Source organism: Zea mays, chromosome 2 (assembly GCF_902167145.1).
Source record: "Zea mays cultivar B73 chromosome 2, Zm-B73-REFERENCE-NAM-5.0, whole genome shotgun sequence".
Classification (NCBI taxonomy): Eukaryota; Viridiplantae; Streptophyta; class Magnoliopsida; order Poales; family Poaceae; genus Zea; species Zea mays.
Window position 1 is genome coordinate 162,139,754 of NC_050097.1, and position 14,742 is coordinate 162,154,495.

At 41.9% G+C, this 14,742-nt stretch overlaps 1 protein-coding gene across 9 annotated transcripts; it reads right to left on the minus strand.

Moving 5' to 3' along the window:
- Positions 1–4,611: 4,611 nt before the first annotated feature.
- On the minus strand, positions 4,612–14,468 carry LOC103647205 (sterol 3-beta-glucosyltransferase UGT80A2). Of its 9 annotated transcripts, none has more exons than XM_008671776.3 (14): positions 14,070–14,468; positions 12,410–12,576; positions 11,625–11,867; positions 11,164–11,275; positions 10,896–11,066; positions 10,663–10,726; positions 10,459–10,516; positions 10,073–10,250; positions 9,651–9,781; positions 8,395–8,497; positions 8,191–8,267; positions 5,674–5,721; positions 5,453–5,602; positions 4,612–5,221 (listed from the first exon to the last, which is right to left on the minus strand). In XM_008671776.3, exons 1-14 carry the CDS (start codon positions 14,131–14,133, stop codon positions 5,033–5,035), a joined length of 1,755 nt encoding a protein of 584 aa, XP_008669998.1. In that variant the 5' UTR covers positions 14,134–14,468; the 3' UTR covers positions 4,612–5,032. The 9 variants fall into 9 exon arrangements, with proteins under 9 accessions (XP_008669998.1, XP_035821276.1, XP_035821277.1 ...); XM_035965383.1 differs by having other exon boundaries at positions 9,651–9,727; positions 14,070–14,432; XM_035965384.1 differs by having other exon boundaries at positions 9,651–9,727; positions 12,436–12,576; positions 14,070–14,413.
- Between the last annotated feature and the right edge of the window lie 274 nt (positions 14,469–14,742).

A 14,742-nucleotide genomic window follows, 5' to 3' on the forward strand; every position in this document is an offset into this window, starting at 1 on the left:
CGCGGGGACAGGGAGGCGCTCGGCGGCGGTGGGGGAGAGGGTGGCGCTCGGCGGCGGTGGGGGAGAGGGTGGCGCGGGGACACGGAGGCACGCGGCGGCGGGGGCAGGGAGGCGCGCGTACAGGAGGGCCGAGGACGTGCTCAGAGTGTTATTGCAGGTGGGTGCATTCAATGTAGAGAATGCACCCAGGTGCATTTTAGTGCCGCCGTATATATATATATATATATATATATATATATATATATATATATATATATATATATATATATATATATATATATATATATATATATATATATATATATATATATATATATATATATATATATATATATATATATATATATATATATATATATATATCACAGTTCCAAATTTCAACGGCAAACAAAATCCTGAAATTACAAATATTTTGTAAAGTTCTTGAAGAAAAAACCCATGAACGTGTGCCTTGATGGTTTATGTATTTATAGTTTCTCACACACTTCCCTTTCAATAATTTTCACCTTATAAGCATTATTGACTGAACTGAGAAACTTTAGGCTATTTTAAGGACAAGTCAGACTGTCACAAAATTGTAACTATAATTACCCATACTCCCAAATTTCAAAAAGAATTCGAGTAGAATTCCTAACAATGTAACAATTGAACTAATTTTGTAACTGCTTGGTAACTTCAGCCTTGCATGTTTGTTTGATTTTCTAATTAGCCAAACTCAAACATCTGACCTGACGTGTTTAGGGAAAAAAACAAACTGAGCACACAACCTAAACCTATTTCATGAGCAGGTATGTGCAAAAAAAGTCAGAGGGCATGTACAAATATTTTTCCTATACAGTGCAAAGGCTTGATATACCGAATATAGAATCTTTGGGTCATCTTCACTTGCTTGTTTATTTCTCCTGTTATCATAGAAGATTCCACACAAACAACTTTAGCCAAAATTTGTTGTTCTTCACATTTATATGCTCGTATATCATCTGCACATATAGGTGTAAATTCTCAATGCACGAAAAACAACTATAAGTGATAAAATACCTCAAGCAATGCAATTTCTTTTGCCATCTGAAAGTAATCAAATAAGCCATCATTTATATTTCTGCAGAACCGGGGACTCAAAATTCTGGTGTTGTAGATGAGGTAATACTTGATCCTTGAACTCCAAGCCCAAGATTCACTTGGGAAGATATATAGGAATTATGTGAATTAAACTACATAAATAAACTGATCAGTGTGCAAAAGAAAAAAGAAGTAGAACCACAATAAGGCATTAGGTGAAAACAAGCGAGTATTTTTTACAGAACTATTATACAATGGAAAAAATACGGGCAACACATTTGGAAACATATTTCACAGAAATACAATGTTTGTTTGCTCTTCTGTATCACAACTGTATTTTGAATAATGTAAACTACGTCCATTGTCATTTTAAATCAGAAAATAGACCTCTTAAAGAATTTGTATCGAAACCTAAACTTATATCATCATCCCATTTCACAAACCTACACATTTCAAAGTGGAGCTTGAGTCATAGAATGATGAAAAAGCATAGTTCGTTATACAAATTGCCAGGAGAATAGTTCTGCAACATGAGAGTACAATGGGATTGTTATGAAATTAATAGTAGCTCTGAGATGAAAAGGTACAAAAAATTTAGTGCTACAAAACAACTTTGTAAAAAATGCTGTTTTGCAATTGGTGCTTACCATGTGTCGAGGTTAGCCTAGTTTTGTGATTGCCAGGAGAATCTTACCAATCATGAGCAGTCCCCATTAAACCACGATCACATATAATCTTTAGCTTCCTTATTTTGTAAAAGGGAATATATTCATAACCCAACCATCCTTTTTCTTCAAAGATGCTGCAAATCTGCCAAGGTTAGCACTCATATCCATAATGTTTCAAAAGGAATCCTTTTGTATCTCAGACTTCATATGCTTCCAGTATTAAATTACTCTTGGATGCCAAATCTCCTGCAAGCGTGAAGTCGGCTAGGAACAGCTTGCTCTACAGGTTGCCGAACATGTGCCTCAATAGGTTCCTACAAAGAAAAATATTCAACGTCACCACAGAATGAAGTAGTGCTTCAGCTCAATGAATCCATAGATTTTTTGGACCAGATTTCCCCCTCCTTAGGATTTTTGGTTCTTGGATTGGGGCAACATGATGGGGGAAAAGATGGAGTTTTTAGAGTCGGGAGCTTACCTGAACATTATGATGGCGCTAATGAAGGTTGGCTAGAGGGCGGCGCCCTAGAAAGTGGCAAAGGAGAGGACGTGAGCCAGTTTGGCGGAGGTGACGGAGCCTACGACGAAGGGGGGAATCAAGAGCATCAGAGACGAAGAGTTGGCTCGCAGCAGAGCAAAGAAGAACACCGCCGCTAGGAGTCGCCCACCCCATTGCTCGAATCTATGGAATTTTTGGACTAGATTTTCGCCTTAGGATTTTTGCTTCTTAGATTGGGACAATAGGACGGGGGGAGAAAGATGGGGGTTTTAGAGCCGGGAGCTTACTTGAACATCACGATGACCCATCGCGAAGCCTGGAAGGCTTGGAGGAAGGAACGCCAGCGGCGACCGCAAGCCGCAAGGGGGAAGTAGTGGCATGGGAGGGAGAAAGGTACATGAAGGAGAGGAAATAAGGATGCCGTGGGGTGAGAGTGTTCGATGGTAGACGGACGCGGCTAGCCGCTCAGAGCTAAAATTTAGAGAAATTTTGGGTCCAAGCGACTGTCACGTGTCGCCTGATGGATGGCGGGGAAGCCACCGAATGCGGTCGGCGCAGCAAAACGGGTGAGGTTTTAATATCTCCGATAAATTTTTTAAGCGGGACATCAAACATGCATGTGTGCGTCATTGTTTTGGAAAAAGTGGCTGGTGCATGTGGGAAGCGCACAATTAGGCCGTGGAAGCTAGGGCTGAAAAAAAGCTGGAGCTCAACGAGCTGATTTGGGCTCACAGTAGCTTGAGTCGACTTAGACTGGCTTGACGCTTAGAACGAGTCTGAGCTGAACCTGTTTTTGTGGCTCGTGAAAAGAGCGAGCCAGCTCGACTCGGCTCGCTGCAGCTCACGAGCTGGCTCGTGGCTCAACCCAACAATAATTTGTTACATAAAATCCTAATTAACATATAATATTAGTACCAATTAGACAATTAATTTATGTTATTTGAGATTACTATACAAAATTAATCTATTTTCTATATTATATTAGTGATATATCTATTTTACTAATTTAAAATATGTTATTTAAATTTTTTTTAAGATTTTATATTATAATTTAGAGATCAGATTTACGTTTATGGCTAGGCTCGTTGGCTCGGCGAGCCAGGAGCGAACCGAGCCGCTTTTTTCGAGCTTGCCAGATGTAGGGCTGGGAACGAGCCAAGCCGCGCTCGGCTCGGCTCGCTCAGTGGCCGAGCTCGGCTCAACTTGCCTACTCACCAAGTTGTAAAAGGAAGCTCGGCTCGGCTCGATACCGGCTCGCGAGCCGCACCTTTAAAACTAATATTGCATTATATAGTAAATTAATAGTCTATAAATGTGAAATAAATAATCATAACACGACATTAAAAGTAATCTAAATTATAATTGTTATATATCCATTATTAAAGACTAAGAAACGAGACAAATATCTATAAAATTATCCAATATTCATCATTATTGTGTAAGTTGATTAATTTTGTGCAGCTCGCGACCCAGAGTGGCTCGGCTCGGCTCGTTGGTTCAACGAGCTCGAAAACCTGGCTCGGCTCGTTCGAGGCTCGCGAGCCGTACCGAGCCGAGCCGAGCCGCTCCAAGCTTGAGCGGGCTCACGAGCTTCGAGCTTTTTTCCAGCCCTCTAGCCAGATGGGCGAGTCGAGCCGAGGCTCGTTACATGAGCGAGACGAGCTCGTCTCGACTCGTTTCCACATATATACGATATTTGAAAGTATGACAAATACGTATGTATAAATGATTTTTTTAATATAGATGAGATAGATGACATTGTTGAAGGATAATGAGATATAGAAGAATCTTTTATAAAAATGTAAAGAACAGATATAGGGAAAACGTTTGAAGACAGACTCCGGAGGCAAACAAAATACTAGCAGCAGGTTCATAAAGGAGCTGAACTCACCTATCTCAACTTCGACCTCCAAACAAGTGGTAGCCTTTTCAACTTCTGGAAAGAGCACATACCATCACGTGTTTACCCACCAATTTCCCTTTTGGGTCGTAATCCGCATGATTGGTTAGTCGCATTGTCTCATCCCGCGTCTGCGTCACTGCGTACATTAACTTTATTTAAGTCTTTATTTGGTTGACTGTATATTTGAAGTGTGAGCTACATGAGTTGTTTGACTGCATCTGCTCATACTCAAAAACTTCGGTTTCTAGCCGGCCTGGATGGCATGAGCCTGGTCTATGACGCCCAGGCAACCAATCAGGCAGAATATGAACATTTTGATTGACAAAATATCCACGTGCGTGAATAGTGGGGACAGCTATAAACATTTGAACTTGTCATGTCGTATGGACCCATTCAATATTCGCTACAGTGCTGCACGGCAACATGTTTCCAAACTGAAACGTATACATTTGTAAAGTAATTGGAGTCAGCCGACCAATATCTTTGTAAAGCATACACATGTCAATTCAGCAGCGATCGGGTTCAGAGTTCAGACCAAATCATTGGGTGGACAAAAGTTTGGATGAAATTCCGCAGCAACCCAAAGGCCAGCCTAGTTCTGTAATCTATATACACCAGTATTTTAAAAAGAAAAAAAATGTGGGTAATGACAAACATTTTTGAGGAGCCGCAGTCTCAAGTTACCGTATTATCCACACTGACCACAAGCTATACAAATATAATAAAGATTCAAAAAACTTACAGTATATGAATAACTAGTAGCCCTACCTGCATTCTTTTAATATTTATATAGGATGTAACGACTGGCTAGCGATGTTGGTGCTCCCCCCTTCTCCTTTAGCATGTGGTGCAACTTGTTCCGGTGATGCCACAAAATCAAAGCAGGTTCTTTGAAATGCGGGGTTAGGATGCCATGCCAAAGCATCTGTTTACAGGGTGAAGCAGCCGGTGCACGAACGTTGGCTCTGGCGCAGTTGGTGTCGTCTCGGAATCCCTTTTCTGTGGAAGATGTTTTAAAAAGGATTTTACAGCCCCATCCACACCGTCTTCTGATTCGATTGACTTCGCTAGCTCAACAGCTCGTTCCTTTACCTGCAGTCAAACATAGTGAAACAACTCAATACGAATTGGAACTTAGTGCTCCAACTATCTATATAAGGCTGTCCGCAGCAGATCGTGTAAAATAAAGGATTTGCACTATAAATTACACTGTTTAAGGGTGAAGTTTGAAATACGGGATGAAATAGAATAACTATTGGAGACATCCTAATCTCTTTAGTTTCCCATCTTATGTATAGGAAGCTACAGTATTTTAATGCTTACCTTAGGATCAATCATAAATTTGATTGCATCAATCAGCGAATGCAATTGTAATTGCTCCACGGGTATAGGTGGTGCACCCAATCCTCTGGCATGAACCATGCTGCCCCAAAAGAATTGATCACCAAAGAATGGTATGATGGTAGTGGGGCACTACAAAATTTAGGGGTAAACATGTCAGTCGGAAAACACACACACACAAATAGGGGGAGAGGAGGGAATACCCCAGCCTTAAGACCAGCAGCAGTAGTGCCAGCACCACCATGGTGTACCTGCAAAGGACAAAGGCCATATTACATGTCGTTAATTCCAAGATTCTATATAAAGTTAATCTAACAGCCAATTTGTCTGCTCACGTCGATCGACTGCCATTCCTAGGTCTGAATTCGTTTTACATCCCCGACGTCGGAGCTTGTGGTCCTCTTGGCCAACCACACCTGGGACCTGGTGCCGCGTCCACCAGGCACCAACGTGGTCACCGACAAGTGGCTATTTCACCACAAGCTGACCTCGGACGGCTCCCTCGACCGCTACAAGGCCCGTTGGGTCCTTCGGGGCTTCACCCAGCGCCCCGGAGTAAACTACGACCAGACCTTCAGCCCCGTCGTCAAGTTCGCCACTGTTCGCGCCGTCCTCTCCCTCGCCCTCTCCCGCGACTGGGCGATCCACCAGCTCGACGTCAAGAATGCCTTCCTCCATGGCACTCTAACGAAGACTGTCTACTGCAGCCAGCCCACCGGCTTCGTCGACGCTGACCGTCCGGATCTAGTCTGCCGGCTGAACCGGTCCCTGTACGGACTCAAGCAGGCACCACGGGCATGGTACAGTCGCTTCGCCTCCTACCTGGCCTCCATCGGCTTCGTCGAGGTCAAGTCGGACACGTCCCTGTTCATCTACCGGCGCGGCGACGACACCGTCTACCTCCTGCTCTACGTCGACGACATTGTGCTCACGGCATCCACCGCCGACCTTCTTCACCGCACGATCGTCACCCTTCAACGGGAATTCGCCATGAAGAACCTGGGGCCCCTACACCACTTCCTCGGCATCACCGCTGAGCGCCGGCCTCAGGGTCTCTTCCTCTACCAGCGCCAGTACGCCATCGACATACTGGAGCGGGCTGGCATGTCTGACTGCAAGCCTTGCTCCACGCATGTCGACACTCAGGCGAAGCTCTCTGAGGACGACGGGCCTCCGGTCGCCGACGCGACGTCCTACCGGAGCCTGACCGACGCGCTCCAGTACCTCACCTTCTCCAGGCTCGACATCGCTTACGTCGTCCAGCAGGTGTGCCTGCATATGCACACTCTGCGGGAGCCCCATCTCACCGCGCTCAAGCGGATTCTGCGCTACCTCCGCGGCTCCCTCGACTACGGCCTCCTACTCCGACCATCCCCGACGTCGGAGCTTGTGGTCTACACCGATGCTGACTGGGCTGGCTGTCCCGACACGCGCCAGTCCACCTTCGGTTACGCCGTGTTCCTGGGCGCCAACCTCGTCTCTTGGGCCGCCAAGCGACAGCCCGTCGTCTCTCGCTCCAGCGCTAAGGCCGAGTACCATGCCGTGGCCAACGGCGTGGCAGAGGCCTCCTGGCTGCGCCAACTCCTCCACGAGCTCCACAGTCCCCTCCAGCGCGCCACCCTAGTCTACTGCGACAACGTCAGCGCGGTCTACCTCTCCACCAACCCCGTGCAGCATCAGCGCACGAAACACGTGAAGATGGACCTGCACTTCGTCCTCGAACGTGTCGCTGCCGGTGACGTTCGGGTTCTCAGCGTCCCCACCACGCTGCAGTTCGCCGACATCTTCACCAAGGGGTTACCGTCGAGTGTATTTTTAGACTTTCGATCCAGTCTCAACATCTGTACAGTATAGAGTTGCGACTGCGGGGGGTGTTAGAATACCCGTCTAGGGTTTGGGGTCTTCCCCATGTAATTACCATCTGACCCCTTGTGTAATGGGCCAGGCCCAATTACACAAGTCTATTAATACACCTCACCCAACCCTGATTAGGGTTATGGGTTCACATTCCAATACATAACAATATCACTCTAAGACGTGTCCAGCAGCTTACCCACATGGTCACCTAAAACACTGTTTTGCACTACAGACTGCACTGTTCGTAGAGTGGAGTTTGAATATGGGGATTGGGATAGATAACCTGCTAGAGATAGTCTAAGAACAAACAAAGAAAAAACTACACTCAACAATTAAGATCAGTGCACTATTGCCAGTGTTCAGACATAGAAGTAACACAGGCAGAACTATCATCACAGACAAAGCTAACAAAAAGGAAATGTCACAGCCTCACAGGGCATGACTTCTTCCAGTCTCTAAAATCCACAAAAACACAAGGAATCACTTGCATTTCACTACCTTTGTTCTTCCCATTGATTCTGTACATATTACTAATCTTTGTGTATTTATTTATTCAACCCCATTAGTTCCAAATCCAAGTATGAATTCCAGAACAACACAGCCTAATATGCAATGTGTAATGCAACTATACACATGATTTGCAATCAGCAAAGCTCATCCGTAATTCTTCCACAGCTTCTTCATCTCCAGCAGCTATCCCATCTCATCCCCTATCTCATTCTTTATTTCAAACTTCATTCTGCAAACAGTGTAATCTACAGTGCAAATCCCCTATTTTACATGATTTGCTGCGGACAGCCAAGCTCCATGTTAAACCATCATGTTTAATTTCGGGCATATAAGCATCTGAAGACAGATCTTACCACAGCTTTGCATTGCAAAAAGAGCCAATCATGTGGAACATTATCAAGTACATACACAAATTCCTTTGATTCTTCCACTGAAAATAAAACAGTTAGACATGCACATGCTATTATTATTTTTATTATAAAAAGTTGGACATGCAAAGCCTCTGAAAGTGAAGAACATGGTAACATAACAAAAGTTAAAGAACTCTTATAACTTACAGTTTCCAAGCCCGCCCCAACCCTTGTTAATGATACCTCTCTGTCCAGAAATTTCAAGTGCTTGGACAATGATTCTTGTCAACTTATCTGGTTCTGGAATTGGCTGGAAATAGGAGTCATCAGTAATAAACTAAAAAACAGACAAACAAAAAAAATGTGTAGCAGCTAGCCAGCTACTTATCAAGAACGACAAGAAGGCCAAAATGTCCCAAAATAATTAAACCACAACTGTAGAGAAATTTTATCTTGATATCAGTGATAAATTATTCCATATAGCAATTGACAAATTGTACAGCAACAATTGTAGGCCAAAATGGTCAAAGTAACATTTAGCCTCAATTCCAACTTTCTAGATGAGATTTGACTTGTTAGTAGTGGAACCAAAAAGTAAGTATGTTTGATATCCTTGCTAGAAGAAAGCCTCATAGAATATAGAAATGTCTTCTAATGTTAAACTTCAGCTTAACATTTCAGAGAAACTCAGCTTAAGGTTCAAGTTCATGTCAATTGCTCAAAGAAACTAAGATCATGCTTTTGTTTGGCAAAATAAGGTTATTTTTTTCTCAAACAACAGAGAGTTGCATGTCATTTCATTAAGAAGAGGGAACAAACAAAGGAGAGGCTGACCCTACACCTCAAACACCCATATAAAATCATTCGTGCCACACCCTAGTTTACACACGACCATGACCCAGAAAATTAATAAGTTTATAACATAGTAAGCTTTGAATCAATTTCTAATCTACACAGAATAAGGACTTCCATTGCAGAATAAAACTGAGCTATGCTTTTGTCAGTCAAATTAATTTTAACCGATGCCATAACTTGACAAATTAATATTTGAAATATACAATGTCACTGTAAATCATACAGTTATCAGAAATACCAACAATAAAGCCGAGTGGCTGACATGATCCTACCATCCTAGACACCAAAATGAGTCATACAGTGGCATTTCCAGACCTCAACACCAAGTTCCATTTTTATGGTTCATTGGAGTGCTCATGGGCACATATTTATTTCACAGATTTTATTGCATGTCAGTTCCATTCCATCTATAACAAACCTACCAACTCTATTTTCCATTTGTTCCACATGATAGAAAACAAAGAATGGACCGACCAACATAGAATACACAGTATAAATACAGCATTTAGCCAGGTATAAATGAAACATTTTAAAGCATAATCATGGCTTACATGTAGGAAGAAAAGTAAACACATCAAATTAGTTCTGAACAATAAATAAAAACTTACAAGGCTACCAAAACCAATATAAATAGGACTGTCACCACTCCCTAACCACCTCAAAAGGGTCTCGGGAGGCTCATAATCTGAAGCAAGATCAAGGAAACAAAATCCAACAACATCAATCTTAGGTCCCCAGTCTGTAAAGGAGGCGCAAGTTAATTTTTCAGCAATAAAAAATCAGTTATTAACATCAGTAATAGTAACTATGACTCAGCAAAATTTAGTTCCCAAAACTGATGGAAGTATTCAGATATTTAAGGAAGCTCATTAAATACAAAAAAAGGGACCTTGTTTTGCTTCGATTTCCAAAATTGTATGGCCAGTTTATGCACAATTATCTTGATGATGTAAAAGAAAAAAGTACCAAGGCATTTTCAAAATCTTTTTGTTAACTTTGATTGGGGTAATACCAGGCATGAGGCACCGACCTTTTGGTTTGGGGACAAGGTAAGGACTCCAGATATATGCATGAGGAATATCATTCGAATAAGCATGTGTACCGCTTAGGTATGTGACTGGTCTCAATTTCAACTTCCTTTTTCGGAGATCATTTATCATATCCCTTATGCCAAGCCAGACAAAAGAGTCAACAATCTGGTATGAAAGCTGCAACCCAAACTAATAGTCAAATGTGTGCATCATGATAGTCTTTGATATGTAATGGAACTGTTTCTCAAGAAACAGTGAGGAAATTTCATTGAAAGATAGAATGTCTACTTGTTATAAGTCTGTTGCATTATCATATTTGCTTCACAACCAGTAGACATTCTATCTTGTGATGATTACTTCATGCAACAACCAACAATCAACTTACTCTATATCCAGCAGGTTGCTTCACATGAGAGAAAGGATGCGGAAATTCACAGGTAGGCCTGGAATAAAATAAAATTCATCACTGATATGCTTGTAGTTAAAATCTAGGCCATATTGGCCCATGCGGGCGCGGGCGCGTGCGAGAGAGAGAGAGAGAGAGAGAGAGAGAGAGAGAGAGAGAGAGAGAGAGAGAGAGAGATCTTACGTCCACGGCATTGTGAAAATTATGTGAATCGGTATATTGAGAGCCTCTGCCACATGTACATGTCCTGCAAAGGCACTCATTTAGGTCAGCAGTTGAACTAAGGTAACAAACAAAATGCAGTAAGTGGAAACGTCATTCCTTCAGAGCCAAAAGAATGCCTTAGAATTGACCTATTAGAAGTGTAACAAATCAAACAGAAACGTAATATAAAGTAGGAACAGTAAGATGATTACCATATGCTGCTGGATTAGCTATTATGGCGTCTGCACTAAAAGAAACACCAGTATCAATGTCTGGGTCCTTGCAAGCAGGAAGCAAGGAGAATATAATGTCCCTAATCTGCTTGCGCTGGATAGGAATTTCTGATGGAGTTGCAGGCAAGAATCCTTTGTTCTTAACCATGTCTGCTCAAATTACCAACCCTGTACTGTTATGCAAGATCTATTTATAGCAAACTCCAAGGTGAAAGCACAAAAACAATCGAACACTACACTCACATACATCCAGCAAGAATTTTTGGGTCTCCACCAAGGGGATAAAACTCCAACCCAGTAGTCATCACGAAGTCCTTGAAGTTGGCATGGGTTGCTAATCTAACACGATGACCGTAGTCCTGCTAACGGAATTAATTGTTACTCATCTTGAACAAAACATAAAACAATTAGCATGTTGCAGTTCCATTTGATGAAAAAAAACAATTAGTATACTGGCTCCCTTATACTGTGCTGCACCCTCAAATATTTGCTGCCAGCCAGTTATAACATGCATATAACAATAACATTATACAGCCTATTTTATCATGACATGCTCTGAATGCTTTGTTAGCTTACTCATCATAAATAAATTGGTCCAATTACTGATCTTCTATAGGCACATTTCACAATCTTTTAACTAACCACCATGGAAAATCTAAATAAGTGAAAGGATCATATCATATCAAAAGAATTCAATAACATGCTCACCTGCAAACGTTTTCCTATAGCTATGAATGGCTGCACATCCCCTCTTGTACCAACAATCAGCATAGCAATTTGCATTGGTGGTCTATCCTGAAGATCTGAAGAGTCCAAGGGTTCGCCACCAAAGGCCACATCCTGGTGATCCTCTGAATGAAGATCAAGTGATGCAGCTTCAATAGTAGTAGGGATATCGACAACTACAGTTCCATCATCTTTCAATGTAGCCATTCGACTAAACATTTTTAGCTGCAATGAATTCAAGCCAAGAATAATAAAGTTCTCAGCCCAATTTATCAACAATCCATGGCACTCATGTGCAAAAATTCTGATAAATAATGCAACAGGTAGAACCTGTCATTTAATTAAAAAATTGCAGAAAGGAATAAAAGTACACACATAACTAACTGATAGCGAATTGCAAATTAGCGAGTTTGTGTTGTGTGAGTGTGGGGCATGTGCTGTATTTGTGAGGTTTTGATGGGGCTTGTTTTTAATAAGCTTTTTCTTCTTAATATAACTTACATGCACCTCTAACCTGATTTGGGGAAAAATAGTGGTGCTAGAAATTCAGCAAAGATTACAGCTATCCACTGTTAATTTTTCTACATGCATGGCGATGCAATACAATACATTAGCAGTGCAACCATTAAATTTAGAGTATGTTGTTCCCTTAGAAAAACACTTTGCATGTAAACAGTGGCAAAAGACAACAGTTACATTTTTTTGTCAAACGCATGAATAATGAACCTCAATCAACATGGGAGAACAAACATAATAGATTAGATTACCTTCTTTCTAATAGATATCTTCTTACCAAGTACAGAAGATGCTTTTTTGCTATGTTCAGGTCTTGTTCTTTCAGAACCCGACACCTCTGAGGACGTCTCAGAGCATTCAGTATTGATCATTTCGCTGGAGCTTGTACCCTCATCTTGTGGGAAACAATTGTTGGACACTAGAAGTACAAAATTTAAAACAAGTTCCAGTGAAGCAGTGAAATGAATAAATACAACCTAGTTCACCAGACAAGAAAATCAATAAATCAATTAAAAAAAGTTTAACTCTAGAAGCTAACATATTGTTTGCCCTAATCTCTTTCCTTTGCAATAAACAACTATTGATCTATCAAATTATGCATTATTTAAGATGGGATAGAATCATAAAAAATCATGACATAAAGCAAGCACAATAGGTTTATGAAGAATTAGAATGTTAATCTGTTAAACCAAAACCACAGCTAACAAGCAGTAACAAACATTGCAAGGCAAAAAAAATCCTAACAAACTATATAGTGCCACACTTAGTTTTAGTCATGTCCATAGCAAATGGAAAAGTTGACATTTTAGCCTTGGGAAAAGTCAAATTTTCAAACTCAAACAACATGCACAGTGTTCGATTTTCAACCCTGAACTATGAAGTTGGATGCCAGTTGCCAGACGACCTGCAATTGTCAAAAACTGACATATTTCATCCTCTGGCTAGTTTCAAAGGTGGTCTTCTTTTCTAAAAATAATAAAAATCCAACTTAATCTCTAAAAATTCATAAATAATTTATTTTAAATACAAAAAACTAAAACTACTACCAATTTTCTTCTAAAAATAGTATCTATCTGTTGCTACTCTATTTTTAGTTAGTTTAGTCTGATATGTTATAAATAAATAATAAGCACGATTATGACCAATAAAGCAATTAGGAACATAAATGCACAAGTTACCAACAACTCCAAATAGAGCAGCAACATATAGATAACATTTTTAAAGAAAATAGGTACTGGTTTCACAGTTTTCTGATTAAAAATAAATTAGTAATGGTTTTTTAGAGAGTAAACCAGATTTTTACTATTTAAAATAGAAAACCTCATTTAAACCCCGCTAGAGGACTGAATTTATCCGGAGAGGCCGTCTATGACCAGACTGCCGTATAAGTTGAAAAAATATACTATATCTTTCTAGTCTTTGAAGACAAAATGTCAAAGTTTCAACCACTGTGCAGTCAAAGGAATCAGGCATGAAAATTCCCTTAATCCCCAAGTCCGTCCACTTCTACCAGTTTGCTGACCCAAACTGAAATTACGCTGGAACACAAGAAAACAAAAAATTGGCCCTATTCAACCTCCCCTCTTCTTCGAATTAGCACGGCAATCCCAGCAGAATTCACCAGAAAACCAGCAAGAAGCCTTCTGTCTGCACAAACCATAACGCCTCCCTCGAAATCGGCCCCTAGAAGGCCAGAATCAACCTTCTACGCGACAATGCCACACCGCGACAACATCACTACCAAGTCCTAAGACCAACGCGGATCAAATCGCTTCGTAGAATACTGGTACGATAGAGGACACGAGTACACGACACAGAACCAGATTGGCTAAGAATTTGACGATGGAGAAGGAAAGTAGAAACTTCTATAATCATCGGTCGGATATCGGGAAAGGAACCAAAGGTGCTCACCGGACGAGGAACAGACGTCCTCAGCGCCGGGGCCGCCGACATGGCTGCTGCTGGTTTCCTTCATCGGCTGCGGGAAAGGCTTCTGGAAGTTTCCTTCACTTCCTCCCTCTCGAGGGGCAAGGTCTCCTCTAGAAGACCAACCTCCAAGCGGGCCACGCCACGAGAGTCATCGGAGGCTCGGAGCCAAAGCCCAAAGGAGAGAGAAACGGGGAACGCGGACGGAGGTTTCTCACGGAACGGGATGCGAAGCGAAGGACGAAGACGGCTATTGCCTATTGGGCGTTGGGTAGGGAACTCGTGGCAGGTGCTTGACGGACGATCCGGATGCGTCATGCGTGCTGGACCATGTCTGCGGGTGATCGAACTGCCGTTGAAAATGGTTGAGCGACCGTCTGGTATGTGGTGTCCACAGGCGAAAGCTGCTGCTAGTCTGCTACACTACACGTACTGTTTGATAGGCGTCGGGCTCCTCATGGCATGCCGGCGTGTCAACGGACATGTCATAGTTAATTTGGTGACAAACAAATCACGAGAATTAGGGGAAAATAAACTAATTTTTCTTTTAATCTCTCAATCCTCTCATGATTCCGAGTCACCAAATCAGCCATCAATGAGACCCGATTCTCCGGGGATAATTTTTCCCCTCAATCTACCGTGATCCCCTTATTATCAA

What these genes read in the sequence shown, in the direction of transcription:
- LOC103647205 (XM_008671776.3), bottom strand. Translation starts at nt 14,133, where the DNA reads ATGAAGGAAACCAGCAGCAGCCATGTCGGCGGCCCCGGCGCTGAGGAC. An exon ending in ATTTTCACAATGCCGTGGAC is followed by an intron (nt 10,517 to 10,662) that starts GTAAGATCTCTC and finishes ATTTTATTCCAG; the next exon opens with GCCTACCTGTGAATTTCCGC. An exon ending in AATTTATGATTGATCCTAAG is followed by an intron (nt 5,222 to 5,452) that starts GTAAGCATTAAA and finishes GTTTGACTGCAG; the next exon opens with GTAAAGGAACGAGCTGTTGA.